Source organism: Styela clava, chromosome 2 (genome assembly GCF_964204865.1).
Source record: "Styela clava chromosome 2, kaStyClav1.hap1.2, whole genome shotgun sequence".
NCBI lineage: Eukaryota > Metazoa > Chordata > Ascidiacea > Stolidobranchia > Styelidae > Styela > Styela clava.
The window spans coordinates 17,717,173-17,744,502 of NC_135251.1; the positions used below are offsets into that span (position 1 = coordinate 17,717,173).

At 33.7% G+C, this 27,330-nt stretch overlaps 4 protein-coding genes across 4 annotated transcripts; all 4 read left to right on the top strand.

Moving 5' to 3' along the window:
• Nucleotides 1–272: 272 nt before the first annotated feature.
• On the top strand, nt 273–4,704 carry LOC120335560 (protein unc-93 homolog A-like). The gene is made up of 7 exons (XM_039403090.2): nt 273–859; nt 1,055–1,219; nt 1,907–2,180; nt 2,395–2,707; nt 3,021–3,153; nt 3,244–3,416; nt 3,896–4,704. Exons 1-7 carry the CDS (start codon nt 754–756, stop codon nt 4,301–4,303), a joined length of 1,572 nt encoding a protein of 523 aa, XP_039259024.2. The 5' UTR covers nt 273–753; the 3' UTR covers nt 4,304–4,704.
• A 12,764-nt stretch (nt 4,705–17,468) lies between these two features.
• On the top strand, nt 17,469–18,529 carry LOC120335275 (neuroguidin-like). Its single transcript, XM_039402758.2, has one exon. The coding sequence runs from the start codon at nt 17,631–17,633 to the stop codon at nt 18,525–18,527; it is 897 nt and encodes a 298-aa protein (XP_039258692.2). The 5' UTR covers nt 17,469–17,630; the 3' UTR covers nt 18,528–18,529.
• A 936-nt stretch (nt 18,530–19,465) lies between these two features.
• Nucleotides 19,466–22,347, top strand: LOC120335276 (2Fe-2S ferredoxin-like). The gene has a single exon (XM_039402759.2). It carries the CDS (start codon nt 19,483–19,485, stop codon nt 20,077–20,079), a length of 597 nt encoding a protein of 198 aa, XP_039258693.2. The 5' UTR covers nt 19,466–19,482; the 3' UTR covers nt 20,080–22,347.
• On the top strand, nt 22,297–27,094 carry LOC120335273 (G patch domain-containing protein 2-like). The gene is made up of 6 exons (XM_039402757.2): nt 22,297–23,472; nt 23,733–23,832; nt 24,600–24,679; nt 24,997–25,022; nt 26,000–26,091; nt 26,277–27,094. The coding sequence occupies exons 1-6, from the start codon at nt 22,417–22,419 to the stop codon at nt 26,423–26,425; spliced, it is 1,503 nt and encodes a 500-aa protein (XP_039258691.2). The 5' UTR covers nt 22,297–22,416; the 3' UTR covers nt 26,426–27,094.
• The last annotated feature ends 236 nt before the right edge of the window (nt 27,095–27,330 follow it).

The window sequence follows — 27,330 nt, forward strand, 5'->3', positions numbered from 1 at the left end:
TATCTAACCATTGGAATCTTAGTTATATGAACCGAATCAACATTATTGTTTGCTTTACTTTGTAAATGTTGATCAATGTGACCAATTTAAACACTTTAATAAATAGGATAGGATAGGATAGGATTTACATATTTATCCCGGGGGAGAGGAAAGCCGATAAGACGGCTTATCCATATGGCGAACCACGGCCTCTCGTCCGGTTACCATTCCAAGTCGGGTAAATCATTTCAACTGTGGTGGTCATGCGTGTGAAGTAGGTTTAGAGGTAAGAACCAGATCAGGTGAGATAGCGATATAGGTCTATTTATATACTAACAGCATACTGTATTTGTGCAAATCGTCACTAATGGATCTTGGCAATTTCTTTACTTGGAATTGCTGCTGTGAAATCACTGCGCTCGAGGAATTTTGATGTAGTGACTTATGATATGCAGATTTTAGAAGAAAATACTTTACTCTGATTAAAGCGACATGTACTATAATGCTTTTTATATTAATATTACCTTGTTGTTAATATTTTCTTCTTCTGAGAAAAACGCTTTTCTCTAAGACTACTATTGGTAATATAATTGTAAAAAATCTGATTAGGGTTTTGCTCTGCCTTATAAAATGTGAAAACGTTAACTAAGATTAACAGAACTTACTCAATGTTATTTCTATGAAATTAGTATGAACTGAGAAAAGCTGATAACAAAATAACTTAGCACGTGTAGACCACCTTCTGCTTCTGACTTGCGTAGACCGGTCCTGACTATGTTGAACAATAACAGCGACGGTCACGTTCAAAAACCTATGCGGAACTTACTAATGCTGTCAACTTCATTTCTGTTTATTTTTTCCGCATACGGAGCATTAGAAGGTATACTCACTCACTAAATACATTTTCTTTGTTTTTGCTATTGTTTTTACTTTCACGCATCCAATTTATGATAAAGAGATCTAAATATTATTATGACTCACAAAAATCTATTGAAGCTGACAAAGACACTTTTCGCGAATAAAGTAAACATCGACTGACCATTCCAACCTACGTTTATATATATTTTATTTGTAGCTGCACAGAGCAGTATCAATGCTGAATTGGGAGTAATTTCGTTGTGCGCTGTTTATGCTTCTTACACCGTATTCTCACTCCTGCTACCTCCGCTGGTAATCAGTCAATTGGGGAGCAGAAAAAGTATTGCAGTCAGCGTTATAGGTTACGCTGCTTACATTGCAGGTAAATATACTTATGATATTGTTGTACGTTTTATAAATATTATAATAACATATACGTAGAATTTTATTATTATTGATATATATATATCTTTAGACGGCCGCGAGGTATGCGGATAGCGATTTTTAAATATTGGGGATATCTGCTAAGTCATCGGTTCCAAAACTTTTAGTTCGTGATCAGGTTGTCAGGGAAAAACCTCACTGCGCGGTTACACTATAAAAATGCTGCTTCAAAATAAAACTCAGTTTTGTGATCGTTAATGTGTACTTTGAGCCCTGTTTGTAAACATGTCGGATTGAGAAATAAAAGCAAAACGTCAACTCTTCTCCCTCATCTTTGCTCGATTTGCCTTTGAAATGTTGAAAATATCACTCATGTTGGCTAAACTCGGTTCAGCAGATAAATAAAATGAACTGCATTTCGCAAAATTGCAGCAGGTAGTGTCTACCAATATTGTTACGTATAATGGAAACATAACCTACGTATCAGAGAGTGAACGACATGGAAAGGTAAAATGAATTTATTGATTCATAGACACAGTATTTAAAAAAATAAAAAGCAGGAAAACATGTATAATATATAAAACATTCACTCATATTTTAGTTATTTAACACAATTCTGTTAATTTTTGCCGTGAAATTGCCGTGATAAGCAATCAATATGTACGGAGATGTTCTCTTTTTTCAGCTCATTTTTATCCGCGAGGATGGACTCTAGTTACAACTGGAATATTAGTAGGTGCTTCTGCTTCGGTGCTGTGGGTAGCCCAAAAAGTATACGTCACCAACTTAGCTTTCAATAATTGCGGAAAAATTAATAAACAGACGGAAAACACCGTTGGCTACTTTCATAGTATATTCATGGCGATATTTTGTGCTCGTGGAATCGGATCTATCATTATGTCAATATTACTCAATCGAGAAGCAAAGGTAGTTCAAAACGAAGACACTCCATTTTCAAGGTATACTCCCAAATTAACACTTTCAGCCGCCTTCACCTCCAGTTTTTTGCCACGAATATATGTAGATGAATAAATTCAGCTCATTGTTTTTCAGGCTGATCCAGCCAATATCATTTTGGTGTAACATAATCACCTACTTCTTTCTTGAAGTAAAACGTCAAAAATATGTAATTGTAGTTTTGTGGCGATCACAGAACAATATTTTTATTTACAGCAATGCATCTTCAAGACCTTCAACAACAGTTAAAATACTAAATTTCAATACCACAGAGAATTTTCATGAAATATGCGGAGATCCAGCTAGTCGGCAATGGGAATCTTCAGACCCAACTGCTGAGACTAAATTAGACGTAAACATTGACAGCACCAAGCTGTATATAATGTTGTCGGTTTATATCGGATTCGTTATAATAGGATTTGTTTTATTGCTTTGTATTGATGAAATGCAAGAGTTCAAACTTCCTTCCGATCATGCCGAACAGATTGCTATCGACAATGAAGCTAATACAAAATCCAACAGAAGCAAGGTATGTATACCATGTATGCAGTTATTAACTTGTTGTCAACTAAATCTGGACCCCGTGTTCGGTATTTAAAATATGTTTCAATTTTAAGTAATAAGACTAGAATTTGTATCCATATATGTATCGTCAACATAAAACTTGATGAAACGTCAATTATTCTCCAGCTACGCGCGTTTCTTAATGGCCGACATATATTTGAACTTTAAAGTATCACAAATATATGAATACCATGATGACAAGATGAATACGATGATATAAAAAGTAGCGATCAAAGTGACAAATCTAACAGCTTAATCTGACAGTTTTATTTTTTAAGATTTTGTCAACCGGTCGATTGATGACGTCTAACATTCAGATGATATTTCTCATACCGAGCTCGATACAAATAGGAATGTATGCTGCTGTTCCACTTACATTTTACATGAGATTCTGGGTGACCTGCTCATTAGGTAAAATGGTTTAATGTTTATCTATAATTTTTTAAACTACTTTAGTCTACAATACCGCCAAATAAGCAAATATAATATTACGCTACACAGGTGTTGATTACGTCGGATACGTTGCCTTCACGTACTCATTAATGTCATCAATAATGTCCTTAATTGCTGGCAGATTGCTAAAATACTTTCATAGGAAGACATTATTCTTTATTTCTTGTATATTGGAAATAAGCTGCTCACTCGTTGTCTTGCTATGGACTCCAGTGAAAGAGGTAAGATAACATTTAAAATTCAGTAAACAACGTTATGATACAATAATCGTCACAAACTTTATACGCCAGTTTGAAAATATCACATCAAAATGATTTCGACGTGGGAATTTGATCCGTTCAAATATAGCAGCTTATGAAGATAGTTTTTGTTTTCCATATACAGACCTCATACTTCGCTAGCACGGGTACATTTGTTTCATGAGTAATCAATTGTAAACTATCCGATTTAGAAACTTGTAGTAGAGCAAAGCGCTTTCCAACGATAAGGCTTAGTGCTTCCGAAATTCAGTTATCAGTGATGTGGCGGTGTAAGGTAACTCACTCGATGAATCCAGAAATAAAATATCATGGCAAAAAAAAACTATTTTATGCCTCGATGTGCTATGTCGGAGAAGTGCGGTATTGTTTTGGTGGATATTCAACTCACATACATTATTTTGTTATTGCTATCTTGTTATTGTTGGTAACCAATTTTGCAGGACAGCAACATTGCCATGTTTTTTGTATTCGGCGGATGGTTTGCACTGGGATATACATTACAAAAGTGCATAATCACAACTGCGTTCAGTTCATTTTTTATAGAAGATCAAGAAGCTGGACAATCAGCGTTTGCCTTCTGTGAAGCTCTGGGAAGTGCTTCTGTGTTTGGATTGGCACCTTTTATTACGTTTAAGCTACAATTTTTCATTACAACTACAATTTTATTACTGGGATTTCTGGGGTATTTTATGGCTGAACGCATACACTCGCGAATAAGCAAGATAAATGGCAATAAGGTAGAATTGTTGTTCTCGCCTAATATTAACGTCCAAAATCAGAAGAACAATCCAATCGAGGAGTCTAATTCAAATCTTGATATGTCTTGCTTGGACCACAATGCAGCATAAACAGCCAAAACGTGCCACAAATACGATCAACAATACTTGATAAGTATATCTTATTACGCTACATTTACTTTGTCAGCGAACTAGTTGCCGTATTTTACGGGCAATACGGCGAACCGTATTATAAGGCACCCTGTCAATAAATTGCTTACATCGGGTTTTATCCATACATAAGCCGCATCGGACTATAAGACCAAATAGTTTTCAAAGCAATACCGTACTGGATTTATAGGCAATAAAGCATAAATTACTACCTGATTGATTTTGAGCAAAGAGTGATTTTTATGATCCCTAAAATACAGTACTTAAAATATATAACTGTACGGGAATCCAAGCCCGGCCAAGAGGTCAACATGTTGGAAGGAAAACAAATAATCTCACAAGGGGACTATTTCTCTATGTATTTATCAATCAATCAATCTTTTATTTGTCAACACAAAAAACAAGCATATAGAAAACTGTTACAATAAATGAAATATACTGATCATGTTAATTGTGTGACTGGAGTCGCGAGGGACCTATAAGGTCTTCAAGCAGCGACACCTAGCTGATGCAGGTTAGTATAAAAAAGTAACTAAATAAGACACAACTACTGAATACCAGTAGTTGCGGCAGTATACATAATTGAGGCTACTGTGCAGATTATTTAACAAAATAAATGTATAACTATCACGAGAGAGTGCACTGAAGAGAGAAAATGTCATTATCATTTGCATAGATGTACTCGCGCGTGTCCGTGTTTATTTATTTTTTATTCAAAGTGACTTCTACTGGATTTCCCATTGGTATTTGTGATACTCGCCCTTGCAATAGCCTGCAATATTTTTTTTTATTGCTTTGTTTCAATATAGTCGGCCGGACTACTTATCGTGGCAACACATATTCCCCCGTTGTAATTTATTGGATCTTTTGTACGAAGCCCACGCCACTAAGGCAATATGTGAGATCTGAAGAAAAATCCTTGCCGCGTTTCAAGATAACAAATTAGGAATTATCCAATTAGGGTTCGCGTTAAAAATGATTTAAATTTCCGGCGCAATTTGCATTCCAAGCACTCACACTAACTGGATAATTGCTATTTTATTTTTATTCTGAGCGGTGGCGGGGTTGTTTTTTGTGGGGACTTGTATAAAAGATCCAATTTGTTTCATTGTTCAACTTTCTAAGTAGTGTGTCGTTTTTGAAATGCTCTATAAATATACAGTCAATCAGCATACTGACGTACTAGCTATTTGATGACCTGTTCAATGATTTTTGATAATTCTTTTATTTAATTTTAACTCCCAATGAGTTGTTAACTTCCTATAATTCTGAAATGATCAATTCGCATGGTTCGTGGTTTGATTATATTTATTAAAAACCGCCTTTCGGTGTCGAATTTTTCATAAGAATTTGTTTTCAATAAATAAAAGATTGCAAAATGTCCATCTCACCATTTTTTTTACGCATAATAGCATTAGGCAACTGCCACAATATGCAAGCAGTGAGCATGATGCTCGTCGGGTACGGTCGCAATTTCGGGATTCGATTTAAACATTCTGAAATCCGGATTTCTCCTCATAATCTTCCAATTTTCGCGATTGAAGCAGTTTAAAAAAAGTACACACATAAGCTGAAGTTTGGAAAGTACACGGATTTATTTTTTTCCTCAATATTGACGCATAAATGGTACTGCGTTAAAGCTGTTTTTTCGGCGGCTTCGGTTTTACTTGTAAAGTAGCCTATAGCCTGATTCTAAAAAAGCAAACGTTTTGAATATATAGGAGCATTTCTTTCTGCACCATGTGGTAAGTGGAAAAGGCTTTACACTATGTTTTCGTATAGCGCTCAACAGTGAAGCGTGGATCAAAATTGTAAAAAATAATAATTTCGACACAAAATACCTTTAGTGAGTTTGCGATTGGCGTCTCCATGGGAGTTATATCAAGTGAGACCTCTTCAGTACCCTGGCTTGATTTTTTTACATTCAAGTTGTAACAATTTGAAAAAATGTCCATCGAAACATATTATTCAATAAGCTCATTTTATCCAATATCAATTCATACACCAGTTTCACTTTTAACTAGGGATTTAACTTCAAGGTCTTAGGTCATCATTGAACACCTTATATATATATCCCGGCTCGTTGGAATTTTCGAAAAGCAGCATTGAATTTAAAATTAGCAGGTAATGCCAGACTGAACGCATGTTTCTGCATATTTTTATGGTTTATTAGCTTTGTACAGTTACTTCGTTGGATCGTTGAAAAGAGCATCTTATACAAATTTAAATTTATCAAGCTGAGACGTGGTGACATTAAATTCCAGAAGAACTGTGTCAAAGAACTTTTACATATATATGTCGTTTATTGTTTACGTTCTTAGAACCTAATCTTTTTGTGTCGTGGTCCCACCCAACGTTGGTTTTCGACAAGTTCATGTCTCGAACAAATTTTTACTTGTTTCGTACAATCTTTTGTAAAAAACACAAAAATGCAATTTATACTCTATTCCCATCCCTTCACATCAGAACCTGGGACATGAACGTGCCATAAACTGCCTATTGTACATATCATCGTGGTGCCGCACCTCTTTGTTCTGTGTATTGTACTTGTAGGCTAAAAGAGTTTTATTTGTATATTTCATGTCTGTTGTCCTACTATAACGCAGCAGTCCTAAACTGCAGTTATACTTGTTGGGGTGCATGTCCACATCTGTGTCTTGGGCCAGTAAGGTCTTGCACATGTATCCCGTCTCTATTATACCGTTTAACTATTATGCAGATACTGTTACATTTTTGAGGCAAATAAACATACATACATGAATGTAAGGGTGGATGCTTTCAATCCCATTCCCTGCTACTGAGCACAATAAAATGTAGAGTTAAAAATTTAAATACTGCTCGTAGTAAATGGGGGTCTCTAACAGAAGTTCAAAGGTACAATGATGGTTATTGTATTCCATCATGACGTCACATCCTCAAAACGAATCGACTCTTACTCGAATTCGCCAAATTTGAAAAACACCGGACTCGTCCGATTCCTAAAAGTAATAGGTAGTCCAGTTACACCGAGTGTGGCCTAACAAAAACAAGTGTGGGCTGGCCTCATACGAGTGTGGGCTAGCGTCACACGAGTGTGGGTTGCCCTTCTAGCAATGTTAGACAATAAGTTAAGGCTTCCTAAACGTCTTCAAACTACTAAAATACACAAATTCATTCTAAATCAGCACCAGAACCGGTAGTTGATGGTAGGAAGTGGCCTCAATAGCCAGAAAAATAGTAAATTGAATTAGTCAATATTTTCCGATAATGGTTTTTTAATTCAAATTTTAACAGATAATACGGAACGATCCAGAAACAATATCACCGAGAAAATAAATTATATTAATATATTGTACAATATATCAACAATATTAAAGTTAAAAACATTTTACTAGCTCTGGGCATTCTATGCTTCCCGCTAATGATGTTTTATGTCTAATTTCAACAGCTAATTAAATTGATATATTGGAAAGCATCGAATACATTGAAAAGCGGTATATTCTAGTTAAAATTTGAAATCTTTCCCCTCTGTGGAATGTTTTCATTTTTGCTTATTGTTGGAATTTTTATGATATAATAATATAGCTTTTATATTTTATATTATTTAAGTTAGTTTTTCTTAGTTTTCAATGAGCTGTCGAAATTTCACATAAAACACCTTTATCGTGAAATATTGACTACGTTGAAATACGCCATATTCTAGTTAAATTTTGAAATCTCCCCCCAAAAGGTAAAATGTTTTCATTTCTTTGATATTTTTGAGATATAATACAATAAATCAATTTCTTGATGATGTCATTTTAGATCGATCTTAATTAGCTGTTTGAATTGGACAAATTTTTATTAAAAAATGTTGGATACGTTTAAAAGCGTTGTATTTGATTTAAATTTTAAAATCTTACCTCCCAGTGAAATGTATTTATTTTTTGATATTGTTGAGATGTTTTGAAAGATATTAATATAATTTAATTTCCTGAAAATGTTTTTTACTAGATCGTTTTTAATGTTAAAATTTGACATAAAGCATATTTAGCGGGAAATATTGACTACGATTAAAAGCGCTATATTCTAGTTAAACTTCGAAATATTTCTCCACGGTAAAATGTTTATATTTTTTTATATTATTGATATATTTTACCGTATAATACAATATTTCAATTTCCTGTGGATAGTTTTTTAGATCGTTTTTAATTATCTGTTGAAATTAGACATATAACATCATTATCGGGAAACATTGAATACGTTGGTTTGGTAAGCTCCATATTCGAGTTAAATATTGATGTCTTGCCCTCCGGGTGGAATGTTTTTATTTTTTCAGAAATTGTTGCGATATTTTACAATATATTAGTATAATTTAATTTTTCGATGATGACGTAAAATATCATTGTCGGGAAATATTGACTATTTCAATTTTCTATTTTCCCGGCAGTTTAGGCCTCTTTCTGGCATCAATTGCAGGACTTTGTGACTGAAAGGTTCCTGGTCGCTGATTTCAGGATTTAGACATTGATTTATGTACGTTAATTTAGTTGTTTGTAGACGTTTAGGAAGCCTTACCGGTACCTTGCCTTCTATCATTCTTAGAAGGCCAGCCCACACTCGTGTGACGCCAACCCACACTACCAAAGTTACCCCAGCCCACACTCGCTCAGCCCACACTCAGCCTGGCGTCAAGGGGTTAACCAACTATTTTACCACTTTATAAACGTTAATACATAAAAACTTGGTGGCTATGACAATATAGAGACCATATTGGATATACACAGCGCAAATGCAATACCAAGCACGGACCAGTTACCCCTAGTATGGCCTGTCAAAAACGAGTGTGGGCTAGCGTCTCACGAGTGTGGGCTAGCGTCACACGAGTGTGGGCTGGCATCCTACGAGTGTGGGCTAGCGTCACACGAGTGTGGGCTGGCGTTCTGACAGTGTTATACGGTAAGTTAAGGCATCCTAAACGCTCACAGATTACTAAATTACATATATCCACGTTTACCTCAGCACCAGAACCTCTCAGAGTCCGGCAATTGATAGCACAAAATGGCCACAAATGCCGGGAAAATGATTCAAAATCAACTGAACAATAATATCTCTAACCAGTGTTACCAGATATGACGGTAAACAAGCCTGAAATTGACCGTCGAAACTCAAAAATAAGAAAATTGAAATTTAAGCTAAGTGTCTGTTCTTTTTATGAAAAAAAATGTAGTTATGAATAAACCATAATTGATTTGCACAAATACATCTTGTATAATAAAAAATAAACATGATGAAAACATTTCACCAGCAGATACACATTGTCTCGAAGGCTTTTGATGTCGAAATTCAACCGTTCATCGAAAAGAAATCAACGAAATGTTTACCACGGAATTAAATTATCATAATATACAGTATATGATCTTACAAATTTCAAAAAATTTTACCGTAGAGAAAGACTTCAAATTTAAAATCAAAATTAGCACACTCGACCGTTATCAATATTTCGCGGTAATGGTGTTCAACGTAAAATTTCAATTGTAAATTGAAAATGATCCTATGGTTTGTTCCTTAAAAAATTTAATAGTCTCATTACATAGTATTTCATCTAAAATATATTAAAAAATAAAAAAATTTTACCGTCGGGAAAGACTTTAAAATTAAAGTCAAAATTAGCACACTCGACCGTTATCAATATTTCACGGTAATGGTGTTCTACGTCAAATTTCAATTGTAAATTGGAAATGATCCTATGGTTTGTTCCTCAAAAAATTGAATAGTCATATTACATTGTAATTCATCTCAAAAATATCAGAAAATAAAAAAATTCTACCGTCGGGAAAGAATTTAAAATTAAAGTCAAAATTAGCACACTCAACCGTTATCAACATTCGCGGTAAGGGTGTTCCACGTCAAATTTTAATTGTAAATTGAAAATGATCCTATGGTTTGTTCCTCAAAAAATTTGATAGTCATATTACATAGTATTTCATTTAAAATATATTGAAAAATAAAAAAATTTTACCGTTGGGAAAGACTTTAAAATTAAAGTCAAAATTAGCACACTCGACCGTTATCAATATTTCACGGTAATGGTGTTCTACGTCAAATTTTAATTGTGAATTGAAAATGATCTTATGGTTTGTTCCTCAAAAAATTTAATAGTCATATTACATAGTATTTCATCTAAAAAATATTGAAAAATAAAAAAATTCTACCGTCGGGAAAGCCTTTCAAATTAAAGTCAAAATTAGCACACTCAACCATTATCAATATTTCGCGGTAATAGTGTTCCACGTTAAATTTTAATTGTAAATTGATCCTATGGTTTGTTCCTCAAAAAATTTGAGAGTAATATTACATAGTATTCCATCTAAAATATATTGAAAAATAAAAAAGTTTTACCGTCGGGAAAGACTTTAAAATTAAAGTCAAAATTAGCACACTCGACCGTTATCAATATTTCACGGTAATGGTGTTCTACGTCAAATTTTAATTGTGAATTGAAAATGATCCTATGGTTTGTTCCTCAAAAAATTTAATAGTCATATTACATAGTATTTCATCTAAAAAATATTGAAAAATAAAAAAATTTTACTGTCGGGAAAACCTTTAAAATTAAAGTCAAAATTAGCACACTCAACCATTATCAATATTTCACGGTAATAGTGTTCCACGTCAAATTTTGATTATAAATTGATCCTATGGTTTGTTCCTCAAAAAATTTAAGATTCATATTACATAGTATTTCATCTAAAATATATTAAAAAATAAAAAAATTTTACCGTCGGGAAAGACTTTAAAATTAAAGTCAAAATTAGCACACTCGACCGTTATCAATATTTCACGGTAATGGTGTTCTACGTCAAATTTCAATTGTAAATTGGAAATGATCCTATGGTTTGTTCCTCAAAAAATTGAATAGTCATATTACATTGTAATTCATCTCAAAAATATTAGAAAATAAAAAAATTCTACCGTCGGGAAAGAATTTAAAATTAAAGTCAAAATTAGCACACTCAACCGTTATCAACATTCGCGGTAAAGGTGTTCCACGTCAAATTTTAATTGTAAATTGAAAATGATCCTATGGTTTGTTCCTCAAAAAATTTGATAGTCATATTACATAGTATTTCATTTAAAATATATTGAAAAATAAAAAAATTTTACCGTCGGGAAAGACTTTAAAATTAAAGTCAAAATTAGCATACTCGACCGTTATCAATATTTCACGGTAATGGTGTTCTAAGTCAAATTTTAATTGTGAATTGAAAATGATTTTATGGTTTGTTCCTCAAAAAATTTAATATTCATATTACATAGTATTTCATCTAAAAAATATTGAAAAATAAAAAAATTCTACCGTCGGGAAAGCCTTTCAAATTAAAGTCAAAATTAGCACACCCAACCATTATCAATATTTCGCGTTAATAGTGTTCCACGTTAAATTTTAATTGTAAATTGAAAATGATCCTATGGTTTGTTCCTTGTTGCATTTTGTCATAAAATACCATTATCGGGAATTGTGATTATCGTTAGACATAGGTAGATTCCGGTTTTATTTTAAAGTCTTTCCCCCCGGTAGAATTTTTTCAATATTTGATATTTGTAAGATAATTCATTATATAATATAATAAGCAAATTTGGTGATGTACAAACAAATAGAAAAGTTTCAATTCCTTGTTACATTTTGTCATAAAATACAATTATCGGGAAATATGATTATCGTTAGACATAGATAGATTCCGGTTTTATTTTAAAGTCTTTCCCCCCGGTAGAATTTTTTCAATATTTGATATTTGTAAGATAATTCATTATATAATATAATAAGCAAATTTGGTGATGTACAAACAAATAAAAAAGTTTCAATTCCTTGTTACATTTTGTCATAAAATACCATTATCGGGAAATATGATTATCGTTAGACATAGGTAGATTCCGGTATTATTTTGAAGTCTTTCCCCCCGGTAGAATTTTTTAATATTTGTAAGATAATTCACTATGTAAGATAATAAGCAATTTTCGTGATGTACAAATTGATAGAAAAGTTTCAATTCCTTGTTGCATTTTGTCATAAAATACCATTATCGGGAATTATGATTATCGTTAGACATAGGTAGATTCCGGTTTTATTTTAAAGTCTTTCCCCCCGGTAGAATTTTTTTATTTTTCAGTATTTATAAGATGAGTTACTATTGTATATAATAGGCAAATTTCGTGATGTACAAATTAATAGAAAAGATTCAATTCCTTGTTGCATTTTGTAATAAAATACCATTGTCGGGAAATAGAATTATCGTTGGACATAAGTAGATTTCGGTTTTATTTGAAAGTCTTTCCCCCCGGTAGAATTTTTTTATTTTTCAGTATTTATAAGATGAGTTACTATTTTATATAATAGGCAAATTTCGTGATGTACAAATTGATAGAAAAGATTCAATTCCTTGTTGCATTTTGTAATAAAATACCATTGTCGGGAAATAGAATTATCGTTGGACATAAGTAGATTTCGGTTTTATTTGAAAGTCTTTCCCCCCGGTAGAATTTTTTTATTTTTCAGTATTTATAAGATTATTCACTATTTCATATAATAGGCAAATTTCGTGATGTACAAATTGATAGAAAAGTTTCAATTCCTTGTTGCATTTTGTCATAAAATACCATTATCGGGAATTGTGATTATCGTTAGACATAGGTAGATTCCGGTTTTATTTTAAAGTCTTTCCCCCCGCTATAATTTTTTCAATATTTGATATTTGTAAGATAATTCATTATATAATATAATAAGCAAATTTGGTGATGTACAAACAAATAGAAAAGTTTCAATTCCTTGTTACATTTTGTCATAAAATACAATTATCGGGAAATATGATTATCGTTAGACATAGATAGATTCCGGTTTTATTTTAAAGTCTTTCTCCCCGGTAGAATTTTTTTATTTTTCAATATGTGAAAGATAATTCACTATATAATATAGTAAGCAAATTTCGTGATGTACAAACAAATAGAAAAGTTTCAATTCCTTGTTGCATTTTGTCATAAAATACCATAATCGGGAAATATGATTATCGTTAGACATAGGTAGATTCCGGTTTTATTTTAAAGTCTTTCCCCCCGGTAGAATTTTTTCAATATTCGATATTTGTAAGATAATTCATTATATAATATAATAAGCAAATTTCGTGATGTACAAACAAATAGAAAAATTTCAATTTCTTGTTGCATTTTGTCATAAATTACTATTATCGGGAATTATGATTATCGTCAGATATAGGTAGATTCCGGTTTTATTTTAAAGTCTTTCCCCCAGGTAATTTTTTTTTATTTTTTAGTATTTGTAAGATAATTCACTATATAATATATTAAACAAATTAATAGAAAAGTTTCAATTCTCTGTTGCATTTTGTCATAGAATACCATTGTCGGGAAATAGAATTATCTTTATACATAGGTACATTCTTTTTTTATTTTAAAGTCTTTCCCCCCGGTAGAATTTTTAAATTTTTCGTTATTTGTTGGATAATTGGATATATAATGTAATAAGTCGATTTCATGGCGTACAAAGTATTAGAAGTGCCGAAATCAGACTTCAAAGCCATCAAGACAATGTAACTCTTTGGGTAAATGTTACTTAATTTGCTTTTGAATTTGCTTGTTCAATCTTTATTTTAAAAGATGTATTTGTGCAAATCAGATTCGATTTGTTCATATCTCATTCTTATTGATGGAAATGAATAGGTTTGGTATTTCGCTTAGATATAATTTTTTTTTTGTTGTGAAACCTTCCTGTGAATTCATGCTTGTCCACCTATATATCTGGCAACAGTGATTAGAGATATCATTGTTCAGCTGATTTTGATTTATTTTCCCGGCAATTGTGGCTATTTTGTGCCATCAATTGCCGGACTTTGAGAGGTTCTGGCGCTGAGTTAAACATGGATATATGTAATTTAGTAATCTGTGAACGTTTAGGATGCCTTAACTTACGGTGAAACATTGTCAGAACGTCAGCCCACACTCGTGTGACGCTAGCCCACACTCGTAGGATGCCAGCCCACACTCGTGTGACGTTAGCCCACACTCGTGTGACGCTGGCCCACACTCGTTTTTGTCAGGCCATGCGAGGGGTACCGGTAACTGGGCCTTGCTTGGTATTGTATTTGCGTTGTGTATATCAGATATGGTCTCTATATTGTCAGAGTCACCAAGTTTTTATGTAATTACGTTTATAAAGTCAGTAAAATAGTTGGTTAACCCCTTGACGTCAGGCTGAGTGTGGGCTGAGCGAGTGTGGGCTGGGGTAACTTTGGTCCCACACTCACTCCAGCATTCGCTGACTCGCGTCTCGTGTGACCCAAAGTCTGAAAGTGACTACCGGTACGGTATACGTATACGGTATACCGGTAGTCACTTTGGTGTGACGGCGACGCTAGCCCACACTCGTTTTTGTTAGACTATACTCGGTTATAACTCGTCTGTGCTTGGTATTGAACATGCCTGGGATAGTTTCGGCTCGCGTGCCAAAATCAGATAAATTTAAGGACAAAATTCTTCCGCGTGCCGACCAAAATTAAAAACATACCGGTACCGGTACCTTTGCTACTTTCAAAGCAAACATACAAAATAATAAACCTTTTAAACATGTACAGACAGGTTCACTATTTGGGAAAATATCAGTCTGACAAATAGACTTGATTACTTTTTTTATTCAATATCAGTGAGACCTTTGCTGCTGCATTAACGCTGATAGATATTTTATATTGGGTTTGTATTTTCTAACTTTAAAATAAATACACGGACTATCGGTACTGGTTTCATCTTACAGGTTACTCCTATTACGAGACTTATGAAGTTCATAACTGAGAACAGAGATTAACAAGCATAATTATGTAGATGAAAATATGTAGAATTGTAGAGTAATGCAGTTGCAAAGTTTTTAAGGCCCCGTAAATTTTCGGGAACGGCATCCCAATCATGCAAGCAATAGTTCGTTTTGTGCATTTCTCTCTTGTTACCTTCCCTAATCGCTTATATTTCTTTTGAAATCATTTTAGAACAGTAAGTTAGCAAGTGACTATAACCAACGTGGGCTGTTCCATTTTTAAATCAAGCAGAAATGACAAAAAATGGTGGCACAGATGGTCTATATTATGTAAGAGTGTAGCCAAATGAATGCTGAGTGAATGCCAAATGAATTCTCGACCAAATTTCGCAAGAGCTCCATCATTTGTTACGTCACAATTTATTCTTTGTAGCCATATGTCATGAAAGGACAAAAAGAGTTTAAATAAATACCGGATTGTTAACATTCGAAAATGAACAAACGAACACCTATTTTCATCAGATAATTCATAGTCTTAAAACTTTTTATCTAAAGGAGAATGATCTCGTTTCCGAGGCCTCGCTCGCGTGCCGAATAAATGGGCTCGTGTGCCAATCTTGGCACGCGTGCCAGGGGTTTCCCACCCCTGGTCTATATCATCTATGGTCTGATGGTCTATATAGTCTATTATCGGAGCAACCAAGTTTTCATGGAATAACGTTTATAACGGTATAAAGTGAGTAAAATAGTTTGGTTAACCAGTTGACCGCAGCCAGTCTGGATTTCATGGCCTTTTTGAATGAGAAATCGGGCGTGCAGTCAGAAATTCCCGCGTGCAAATAGGAATTCCTGGCATGCAATTATAGCTCACGGTGTGCAAAACAACTGCGCCCGTTTGCAACTGACTTCGACATTAGATACCTCTCAATACATCCGCGTAAACTTACCGGTATTGGATAAAAATACGTTGAATCATTGCAAAAATGGACATCTGACCTTTGACCCCCAAACATTATTTCTACAGTTTGTCGCTAGTTTTGAGAGTGTTTGTGCGACTTTGGATACCGGTACTGCTCAGTACATCCGCGTAAAACTATTGGATAAAAAATACGTTGAATCAGAGCAAAATGGACATACTTTGTCAAAAATTTTGGGAGTGTATTTACGTAGAATTAATGGTTAAAAAATAGGTTAAAAAATTGACCAAGTTTGTCAAATTTGAAAATGAATTTCACTATGTTGTGTATTAATACCAATTGCTACCACTTCATTAAATGCAATTATTTTGACCTACAACCCCAAGGCCAATCAGAGTTAGGTCAGCATTTTTTGATGTATCACTGTCGTCAAATTTAGTATTAAAAAACATTATAGGATGCAAAAGGATAAATATTATAATTATCAACTATTAGAAATTTTTATATGTGTAAATATAATTAGATGGTTATCAGCCAGAGCCACTCGAATTTTCGTATAGAAATCCGCTGTACACAATGAATATGCTTGATCAGGAACTAAAAAGTTTTTAGAAATAAAAAATTCTGCTGAAACAGAGCTGTAACTGGCCAGCGTCGGTGAGGAGGCGATCTTTTCGCCTATAACTATTCTCACGGGATTCCTATCATTCAACACGATATGGTCTTTTTTGGTTCGCATTTCTCGATCAGGCCTAATCTTGCAAGCTAGTATTAGTCGACAATTGTGGAGTTATAATTTTTTGATATCTTCATATTACTGGATTATTGATTTAAAGACCATTTAAACCGATTTACATTTGTGAGCAATTGCAAATTTTCGGCGTGCAAAATGGAATTAGCTCGCGTGCATATTTGTGGAGCGCTAGCGCCCCCGGGCGTGCACCTGCCATGGAATCCAGTCTGGGACCGCAGGATGAATGTGGACTGGGGTGACTTCTGGTGCTCTGATGTGATAATGGTCGCATTCACCCTCATTCACTTATTGCTCATTTGCTCATTCACTCATTGCCACCCGTTTTTTAACCACTATCTTATTGCATTTACATCAAAATTAATTCTACATTTCTAACTGATAACGTAAAACACTTAAAGCGCTTTGCGCAGCTTTCTGCAAAATTGCAGATTAAAAAAGCCCTCATGACTCCAACTGTCAGCCTCTAGGTTGGTCGATACAAAAATACTCTGCTGAAATATGTTAGGTAGATCTGTAGATGCATCTGACTGTGATCTTGGGGTTATGTAGATTTTTCGTAAAAGTATTAATTGTCCTATAGAATTTAATTTATATTATGAAAAAACCTCTTACGCTAACAAAATTACTCATAGCTTGCGATTTGGTATGTGGTACCGTATATTTTTTAATCCTTAAAGTCTACTGACTGCTGGACCGATTGATACTTTTCTAACTTCATATTTTCATGGTTTTAAAGCAATGCTATTTTTGAAAATATCCTATAGGCACGATAATACTGTAATAATATATAAATAAAAATCTTGCATGGGCATAGACTAACGTACAACTTCTCCCGCAATCATGGATAATATAGACAAACTCTCTAGTGAGCTAATAGCCAAGGATGTACCAGCATTGGAGGATCTACTTAAAATGTTATCAACAGAAGCCCAATCAATGACAGAATTCGTGGATACTTTGTTACAAAGACTTGATGAAAATGAGTTGCCAACTGAGGGAGGAGTATCATTACTAGATGTAAAATATCATTCATTATTGAGTTATATCATAGATCTCGTATTTGTCACAAAAATGAAGATTCAGGGAGAAAATATTGCAGACTGTCATGCGAAAAATCGCTTGGTTGAAAACAGGACTGTGCTTGAAAAGTTAAATCCATTAGAACACAAAATTAAATACCAAATTGACAAACTGCTTCAGCAATCGACCCAAAATTTATTGAATGATCCACTGTCATTGAAACCTAATATTGATAATTTAGAAAGCAAAATTGATAACGATGAAAGTGGTAATTCAGATGATGAACAAGAACCTAAGAAATATGTTCCTCCACGAATTGCAGCTTCACATTATGATGTAGAAGATGGAAAAAGCGAGCAAGAAGACCGTCGATCAAGAGAGCGTGCTCTCAAGCGGTCTTCCATCATCATGGATCTCGCACAAGAAACTTCAGATGCTCCTTTTGAAATATCAGAGTATTCAGCAGGGAGAAAGCGGGTTCAAAAAGAAAGAGCAGAAAGAACAACTTATGAAGAAGCAAATCTCATCAGGATTAATCTAACAAAGAAACAAAAGAACGCTGAAAGACAGCTAATGAGACGGTCAGAGCTTGACACAATCACAAAGTTTGGCGATATTGGTGTTCTTGAGGGACGTCAGATAAAAAATAATAACAATAAAAGGAAAAGTACTGGAAAATATAATGGATCAAAAAAATGGAAAAAATTTAGAAAGTAAATTTAGGATTATGACAAAAATGAATTTAGATGATAATTCTTGGGTGGCATATTTTCCAATTTTAATAATACCAGCGAAAAAACTCAGATATACAGTGAGCGGTCTTTTTCATCATTATTTCTTACAGGGTTTCTGTCTTGTAGCATTCAATGTTCTGAATTTAATTTGAAAATAGGAAAAATCATATTCGAAACATTGCTTCATGATGTTGATTTGTCATTTCCAGGTTTTTAGTTATAGTCTTAGAGACTTAGAATTCATAGAAAGTTTGTTATTTGGAATTATCGTGCCAACCTTGTGTCTGTTAATAATCAATTGTTCAATAAAACTTAAATGAAGAATGCCCAGAAACCTGCACTGCAGATTTTTAAATTATGACCTAAACTTTTCAACTGATGTTTATTTTAAAGCAGTGGTTCTCAAACTGTGAGGCACCCCACAAGGAGTGCATAGACAATTTTTTGAGGGGGCGTGAAGCTAAATAAAAATTAAAATATTTGTTAGATCTTGTCCACCTTATTTTGGGTATTTGATTTCTTCATTTTGGATATTTCCGTATGTTCACGTATTTTCAACATGTTTTTTGAATAAAACATATTTTCGCCTTACTATCTGTCAATTGTAACTTATTGTTACCGGTAGTTATTTTTGAGGTGGGGTGCGAGACTTGATGAATTCTAATAAGAGGACCAGCTTAAAAAGCTTGAGAACCACTGTTTTAAAGCATCATTGGAGAAATTCTTTTTGTTTAAATTGAATTCCACTTACAATATACAAATTTATTCGAATCTACTTTAGATTCAATTCCTGTCTTGTGTTTTTGACTCACCACTTCAATATCGATATTTCCACAATCATGAATGTTATCAAATTATTTTTTTTTTTCGTTTAGTGGTTTTGCTATTTCACTAATTAATTTGTAATGTATGTGAGTTTTTATCTAAAGTAACACCAAATGCTTGGATTACGAACAACAGCACGGGCCTTGCGGTCATGGTGTAACAGGACTTTAACGAATTCAAGTGCAATGAAATCAGATTCAAAAACAATGTACTTTAGCAAAAAACTATCTTTTTCGAATATTAATAAATCCTGCCGTTCTCAATCTAACTTAAACTTTTGTGGAACAAATGAAAGAGATTATTCATCAACTGCAACTCAAGAACATGAAGGAGGAAGAGAAGAATCATCTCCAGAAACTGTTCAAATCACATATATAGACCGTGAAGGTGAAACCCATGTCATTGATGGTAAAGTTGGTGACAATGTCATGTATTTAGCCCAGAGGCATGATTTGGAGGTTGAAGGGGCATGTGAGGCATCGCTGGCATGTTGCACATGCCATGTTTATGTCAAGGATAAGTATTATGATATGTTGGAAGAACCAACAGAGGAAGAAGAGGACATGTTAGACCTTGCACCATTTCTTCAGGAAAATTCTAGACTTTCATGCCAAATAATACTTTCTAAAGAAATAAATGGAATTGAAGTTCAATTGCCATCAGCCACACGGAATTTTTATGTTGATGGTCATAAACCAAAGCCTCATTGATATTGAATTATTTGAATACCATTAAACCGGAGTAGGAGTATATAAATTCAAGCATATATTTTAAAATTCTAGAAATCGCAAAAGTTCTCATAGCACATAATAATTCAAGTCACCATGAAATGAAAGTTGGCTATCTAAGAAGCATTTAATCATGTTTCACTGTTTTATATTTTCAACGGACTGATCTTCATTACAACGGGTCGCGATGGCCTAGCCCTAGTGGTTAAAGCATTGGACTTTAGCATAATCTAATCATAAAAGGTTGAAAATCACGGGTTCAAATGTCATACTTACTCACCCAGTGCATAATAAATTGAGTAGGAAATTAATGGCTTGTACAGAGCCTTGTTCGTGATGGAAGGATATATATAATGTTGAATAAAAAAAAATATTAGATTGATCCATTTTAGTTAGTGCCTTTCTGTATTTATGGCCATATTAATGGCCTTCATTTGGTATATTATTTGCTATTGGGCGTAAAAATCGAGTTTGATGGTTTTGATGACTAACTAAGGGCTGGAGAATATAATCATGTTGGGTTTTTGAATTATTTGGGTGGGTATTCAATACTGCGAGTAATTACCTTATTGGTGTAAAATCCACCCAATTATTTTTAATCATATTGTATATTGAATAATATGCATGATAATTTTAAATGCATAATTGCCATTTTTGTGCTTAAATATAAAAAAAAAATTCTGAATGTGAAGTAATCATCTTGAAATCTCATATTGGAATAGTTTTATTCTATCCCTTGATCGTCTACTTTATATCAACAATTTTGTTGGTCATTGGGCCTTATTTTACGATATATTGATCTAGGGATGGCTAAAAAAAATTCACCATGCTTATTGAGACATATTATAATATTGTTTTTGATTGTGGAATATATTTTAAATTGGGTCATAATCAACAGAAGTCAAAGTATTTAAATTTGGAGTTGTAGAAAGTTGAGAAGAACTGTGATTTAATTAGTACTCTATTTTTATAATTTTTGGAAATTGGGACTTTTCGATCATACTGGGATTCTGTGGAACACCAATTGCCTTACCAAATGAACTATTCTGAATTGTTCCAATAAATCAAGAATTTTTTATATGGAATATACTGTAGTTGGTTTTCAAATCGATTGGAATATTCGATTCGCTTTGTGACATCCCTGCACTAAATTTATCCATTGTATTTATTCTCCCAAGAGTGAGTAAAAAATCCGGTTCAATGTACATATTCAGCTGAATGTACATGATTTTATTATATAAGATTTGCCATTTTTCGACTGCTGTGGATGCAATTGGTACAAAAGAAACATAAATCAAGTTGTTTGACCACCATTTGCCTAGAATCTCTACTCGAAATCTGGACACATCGACACCTCAAAACCAAACAGTGCTAAGTCCACTTTTCCAAAAAATGACATTTTTCAATTGCTGATTTTCCTGGACTTAGCTCTACATTTTGGTCTATTTGCCTTATCTCTAGGTGCTCTAGATCTCAAGACAGCTATGGACATAACCCTGCTTTTTTTAGGGCATTTGAGAACTAAACAGAGCTGTGTCTACTATAGTGGACTTAGCTCTGGATAACTGCATTGTGAGTTGGGGCTAAGTCCGTTTTTTGGACATAGCTCCTCTCAAAAAATATAATACAAAGCGCTAAGTCCATTTTTTGGACATAGCTCCTCTCAAAAAATATAATACAAAGCGCTAAGTCCATACCAGCCTCTATAATAACATAATAAAGGGGCCCTAAGTCCAATAAAATTGTTTTTGGTCCAGAAAATTGAGAGTCAAAAAGGGTTAAGTCCAAAAAAAACCCCCCCAAAAAAAATTGGGGCGGAGCACAAATTTTTTTATACCATCTAAATATGGCCTTCATTGTAACTTTGGTGGACCATAAAAACTAGACATCCTCGATGTAAGGTATTAGAGAAATAAAAAAAAGAAACAAAAAAAAAACGTTTTTTGCGTTTTTCTCAAAACTAGAAAAATGGACTTAGCCCAATTTGGATTTCATGCGTCGACATTAGGTGGGTTGTACCTTCTTGGCCAATGATTTTCTTACAAATGCTGCTCATGACAGTTTTGCTGTGTTATTTTGATGACATTTGTTTGTAAATTCGAGGTAACAAAGTTCAAACTGATCGATATACTCCCATACTTTCTGTTCTAGACAGGCCAGAGAGTATTTGATCTAACACAATAATTGTTCCTCATTAAATTGCTTATTTTCTGTGTTAACTTTTTACTTTCTGTTGTTTCCAAACCACAGTTTTAGTTGTAATAAAGTGCAATATATTTAAATAGGTTTTATCAATGATTTTATTCCTGATTTTACAACATGGATGAACTTGTTCAAGATCTAGTATCTGCTTTGGATGATTCATCATTATGGAAAGAAGAAATTGATGAACAAGGCGACATGTCGGCCGCAAGTTCTGCAATCGATCGGGAACTTTACAGGAAAAGAAGAACAAGGAAACGCAGAACTGCAAGCACAAGTTCACATCTTGTGTCAAGTATTCTCAACAACTTGGTCGTAGTTAATCAAATTCACAGCCCTAGGAGTAGCTCAAGCCTGGATGAAGCGGTGAAAGACTATGTTGAAAGCTTTACTGCTAACTGTTCAGATGAATCAGATTCCTATACTAATGTATGGAATACTAAGCTGAAAAATGTTGTTTTATCTAGTGGTTTGCAAGACAGAGTTCATCACAAACGTGTTTTCAAACAGGCGACACCATGTAACTGTGAATCAGATTCTCATACAGAAAATGGCATTACTATTCCGGTTTTGCGTAAGCATAGGAAAAAGAAATTGAAAAGAATGACTGTAGACAGTTCACTGCCAGGATTACTTAGAAGTTCTCCTGGTTCTAATTCAGCTTCCTGTAATGATAATCACAAAAATAAACAGCTTAGTAAATCCATACCTCACCCATCTGGTGAGGAAACCCACAAAATGTCATGTAAAACGACTAAGTTGAAAAAAGAACAGAAAACTGCAATTACATGCTTGGTTTGCTATCAAAAATCATGTGATAAATTATTTCATAATCATACACAAGACAAGAATGGTTTGTGTCTTACAAACTCTGGTAATGACAAAGTGATGCAATGTGATAAAGCAAACTTGAAAGCAGATGAAGTAGTTTCATGCCAATGCGATTGTCATGCGAATCTAAACAAAGACGAAAGCAGTATCAGCAGCACAAGTAGTAATTCCGACACTGATTCTGCCAATTTTACACAAGATGATGTAGGTGTTGACGGAGATGATGAAATGACAGACTTTTATGCAGAAACAGATGGGGGTCCTGTTTGGGGTATACCGAACCTATGTGGCATGCGTTGCCCATCTTGGAGCTCAAAAGATGAATCAATGTGGGCTCATCAGGTTATACTACGACTTACTAATATTTTTTTATTTAGTATGTTATTTGTTGTCAATTGTGCAATGAGAAATCTTGATATCATATGCCCCAATTTTGTCACTGCAAACCCATCATTGTTACCGAGCATGGCTAACTTATGGTATAAAACATACTTTTGTCCATAAATATCATTTGGTAAATATTCGAATATTCTACCTGCTCGAAAATTTCTATAGGCAGCTAATAATGAAATGTTTGACCGAAATCATTCATATATTTACAGGCAGAAGATGCTGGTATTCCTGGTGGTCCTTATGTATTTGATGAAAAAATTAAAAGATTTGTAACAGGGTCTATGCATATATCAGAATATTCTAGAAGAGGTAAGAAGTGATATATCTTGCATTGTGCAAAATTAATAAATACAAGGTTTTTTGATGACTAATTGGAAGAGATGACTAATCATACCTTGCTGCTGCAAATATGTTTATTTTTTATTTCCAGTTCTGCAATCAACTGATGTTATTTGCCATTTGATAAATGCAAAGGGGTCCTATGGATCATCTTGATCAATCATTATTGGGACAAAAAATCAAATTTCTGTTGACGTACTGGACCATGAAAGTGTCTACTAGGTCTGGGGTTCTCAAATATTCTGGAGTTATGGGGCCCGTGAAGAAGTTGACTATTATTTACAGAGCCCCCACAATAAAATTATAAAAATGCTAATTATTTGTTGGAACTTATATAGATAATGTCATATTTGAATTACCGCCTTGTTGTTTTGGCGCTACCATTGGTAAATTTTATTAATGCTGTTATTGCTTCTTTAGACAGTTACAAAATTAGCAAAATCAGTATTGAAATATTTGAACTAATAACTCGCGAGGCCACTAGAAATCTTTCATGGGGCCCTAGGGCTCCGTATGGAGCACTTTGAGAACCTATGTACTAGGTTATTAGCGCTTTTAAAATTGTTCGAATTTTTTCTGGATTTCTCAGTACTCTTTATGCTCTAACATTTTTTGTTGGTTTCCAAAAATGTTCCACTACTAACTTATATTATAGATCGGCAAATATTGTGATGATACTGGTACAACTTCATGACCATATATTGGAGCATTACATTATAAACATGTTCTAATTGTAGGTTTTCATGCAAGAAATAATAGACTCCCTGGAATGGCTGCAAGATCAGTTCGTCGTGGACGAAGAAGAGCTAAAGTTAAGGTACCTGTGACCTTCAATTATAAGTAACTTCGGAATTATGAAATAAGACTTAGCTAAGCTAGGTTTATTATAACAGATTTGTATAAATGATAATATAAAAGTCATATTTCAAGCAACTCATCTGAAAGACCGACTGGTTAACTATTTCTATACTTTACATAGGCGGATCCCTAGACTAGAGATGTTGTTTGGCTTATGGTCATCATATCATCACAGTGAAATATTTTAATCACAGTGAATCATCTAATATTGATTTGGAATCACCTCCAATTTTATATGTTTGCAATAAATCTTACAATTATTTTATTTTTATTTAGAAAGCAAAGGAGAAAAGAGATATGGAGTGAGTTTACTGATATGTAAATAGAAAGATGGTCTACTTAATTAGATATGAATAAATTTTATGTTAAGTTGCTAATGCATATGAAATTTGCAAATGTAAATCAGCAGTGACTATGTCTGTATTGTTCAAATACCGCCTTTTACATGCTGGAAATCAGTTCAAGTTAAAATATATTTGTAACAATTATATACCTTTAGAAGTAGATTGATGAAATTTTGTGGTAGTTGCAGAAAATGGTTGGGTCTTGTGTTGCGCATGAAACTATTCAATTATTGTGTAGTGTGAGCTTTTTGTACAAGTATAATTGTATAAATCTTGTTTCTGTCTAGGACTTTTCTTGTTCACTGAGTTTTCCAATTGCAACAGAGTGTATAAGAGTACACTATGTCAGTTATGCACTATTCAGTTAGGAATATGTTTTTCTTAATTCCATGTGATATAGCTTACTTTTCCCAATTCTTTGCCAGCACAGTAATGATTTAGAAACGTGATGTTGCAGAACCAAAAATATTAATATTCGAATTGTAACACTTTGAGTGATTGAAAATTATCTTTGGAACTCACATTGCTGTTCATGTTATGTTTAAAATAATGGACAGCAAGAATTATAAGTTTTTTTAATGGGTTCCTCGCTGAGTACAGTTAATAGACGCTTCTTTCTTGAACTACTGGACGTTTGCTTTCAAATTTTCAGTGGTGAAGATTGTATTTTTTGCTATTACCTTTATATGCTCCTAAATTTTCTGTGAGATCTGATGTTTCATCTAAAATGCATTGTATAATTGTTCAATTATGGGAACACTTTTTATGAAATCATGATAGCTGTCTTCCACGTTTTTTGACATCGTGACGGCTGGTACACATAGTATACTGTGACAAATTGCTTTCCTGTGCTACGGCGTACTGGACTTTGTGTCCAACTGTCCATATATTTGAGCATCGTCATCTTGTATCTAATGTAATGTTTTGCCATTCAGTTTTCGTGCATCACTAAGCAAGTTGTCTCTGAGTGAGAGAAGTAAACGGATAAAACTGGATGAAATAAAAGAGACGTTTTACAGCCATCAAGGTAATCATAACTATCTCATTCAAACCATCGATAGAAGAGGCAATTGTTTTTCGGTGACTGTGCTGGCGTATCAGTAGAGCAGAAAAGTTGGTTTTTGTTGAATTTGTTTGAGCATTCCACTGTATGTAGCATTAAGATTGCAAGTTTTAGTTTTCTTATGAATCCTGTGTCTTTAATATTAACAGATTGGTCATCAAACAAGTTCATGCCATCTGTACCAACACCACAAGGTACTTCCACAGAGAATATTGAAAATGGGATAAACATTGAAGGATCTGAAAGTCAAAACGTTGAAAAAGCTACTGGAAGTTCACACATGCTTAATGAACCATGATAACATCTACACTCTACTTTCTGTAATGTGTTTTTATTCGGAAAATCAATCTAGGCATTACTTCACATTTTAGTATCTTATGATGGTCAAACTTGCTTAGGGTTTATTATTCATTTATATACATATAAACATGTTTATTGTATCGTTGTCAAAGTTTTTACGAAGTGACATATTTTTATACCTACACTTATTCCATATAAAGTTCATGTCTCATTTTACCTCCTACTTCCGATATTTATTGGCTGTCATCTTATGATGCCATTCAAGTTTTGGGTCTATGTCTAGTTTACTGTTTTACTTTCGGTGAATTGGATATTTCCAATCTATTTTATTCGGTGGGTGGAAAAGTTTATTGCTGTAATGTAAGTTGAATCCATTCCAAACACGCATAGAGTACATCAAAGTATTGTTGTTTAACCAGAAACTGAATCTTAGTATTTAGGATCATTCGTTCCATTATTTCGTGGTGCTTTTTCTAAAATTTGAAAGCCTTCCATTGGGTCAAACTATAACGATATTGATCAGCATCAATTTTTGTCAATTGTGAACAAAATTTCTTTGTATGGAAGATGGAACAATAAGTTTTTATCCAAATTTTTGATTCTGTTACAACCTGTGCTCTTCATACTGTGTTTTCGAAATGCTGCCACAATTATTGTAGTTCGATTAAAGCATTTGTGTGCATTCGTTTTAAAAGGGGCTTAGTCTTGAAGATTTTATGAGCCTAAAACAGTCTGAAAACTGCAGTTGTTTCCGTTTGTTTTACAGTCTTTGCCTTGATGCTTATTATATTTGGATTAGGCTTATTATATTTGGATTAGGTGAATACATATGAATAGACAGCATGAGAAAAACGGTTAGACATTATTGAAGACGCCGCCGAACAATACTAATCTGTAAAACAA

Bases quoted from the DNA above. Each gene is read 5' to 3' on its own strand.
- LOC120335276 (XM_039402759.2), top strand. From the start codon at position 19,483: ATGCTTGGATTACGAACAACAGCACGGGCCTTGCGGTCATGGTGTAAC.
- LOC120335275 (XM_039402758.2), top strand. From the start codon at position 17,631: ATGGATAATATAGACAAACTCTCTAGTGAGCTAATAGCCAAGGATGTA.
- LOC120335273 (XM_039402757.2), top strand. From the start codon at position 22,417: ATGGATGAACTTGTTCAAGATCTAGTATCTGCTTTGGATGATTCATCA. The intron at 24,680-24,996 runs GTACCTGTGACC...ATTTTTATTTAG, and splicing joins GAAGAAGAGCTAAAGTTAAG to AAAGCAAAGGAGAAAAGAGA. The intron at 26,092-26,276 runs GTAATCATAACT...TAATATTAACAG, and splicing joins GACGTTTTACAGCCATCAAG to ATTGGTCATCAAACAAGTTC.
- LOC120335560 (XM_039403090.2), top strand. From the start codon at position 754: ATGTTGAACAATAACAGCGACGGTCACGTTCAAAAACCTATGCGGAAC. The intron at 2,181-2,394 runs GTATACTCCCAA...TTTTATTTACAG, and splicing joins GAAGACACTCCATTTTCAAG to CAATGCATCTTCAAGACCTT. The intron at 3,417-3,895 runs GTAAGATAACAT...CCAATTTTGCAG, and splicing joins TATGGACTCCAGTGAAAGAG to GACAGCAACATTGCCATGTT.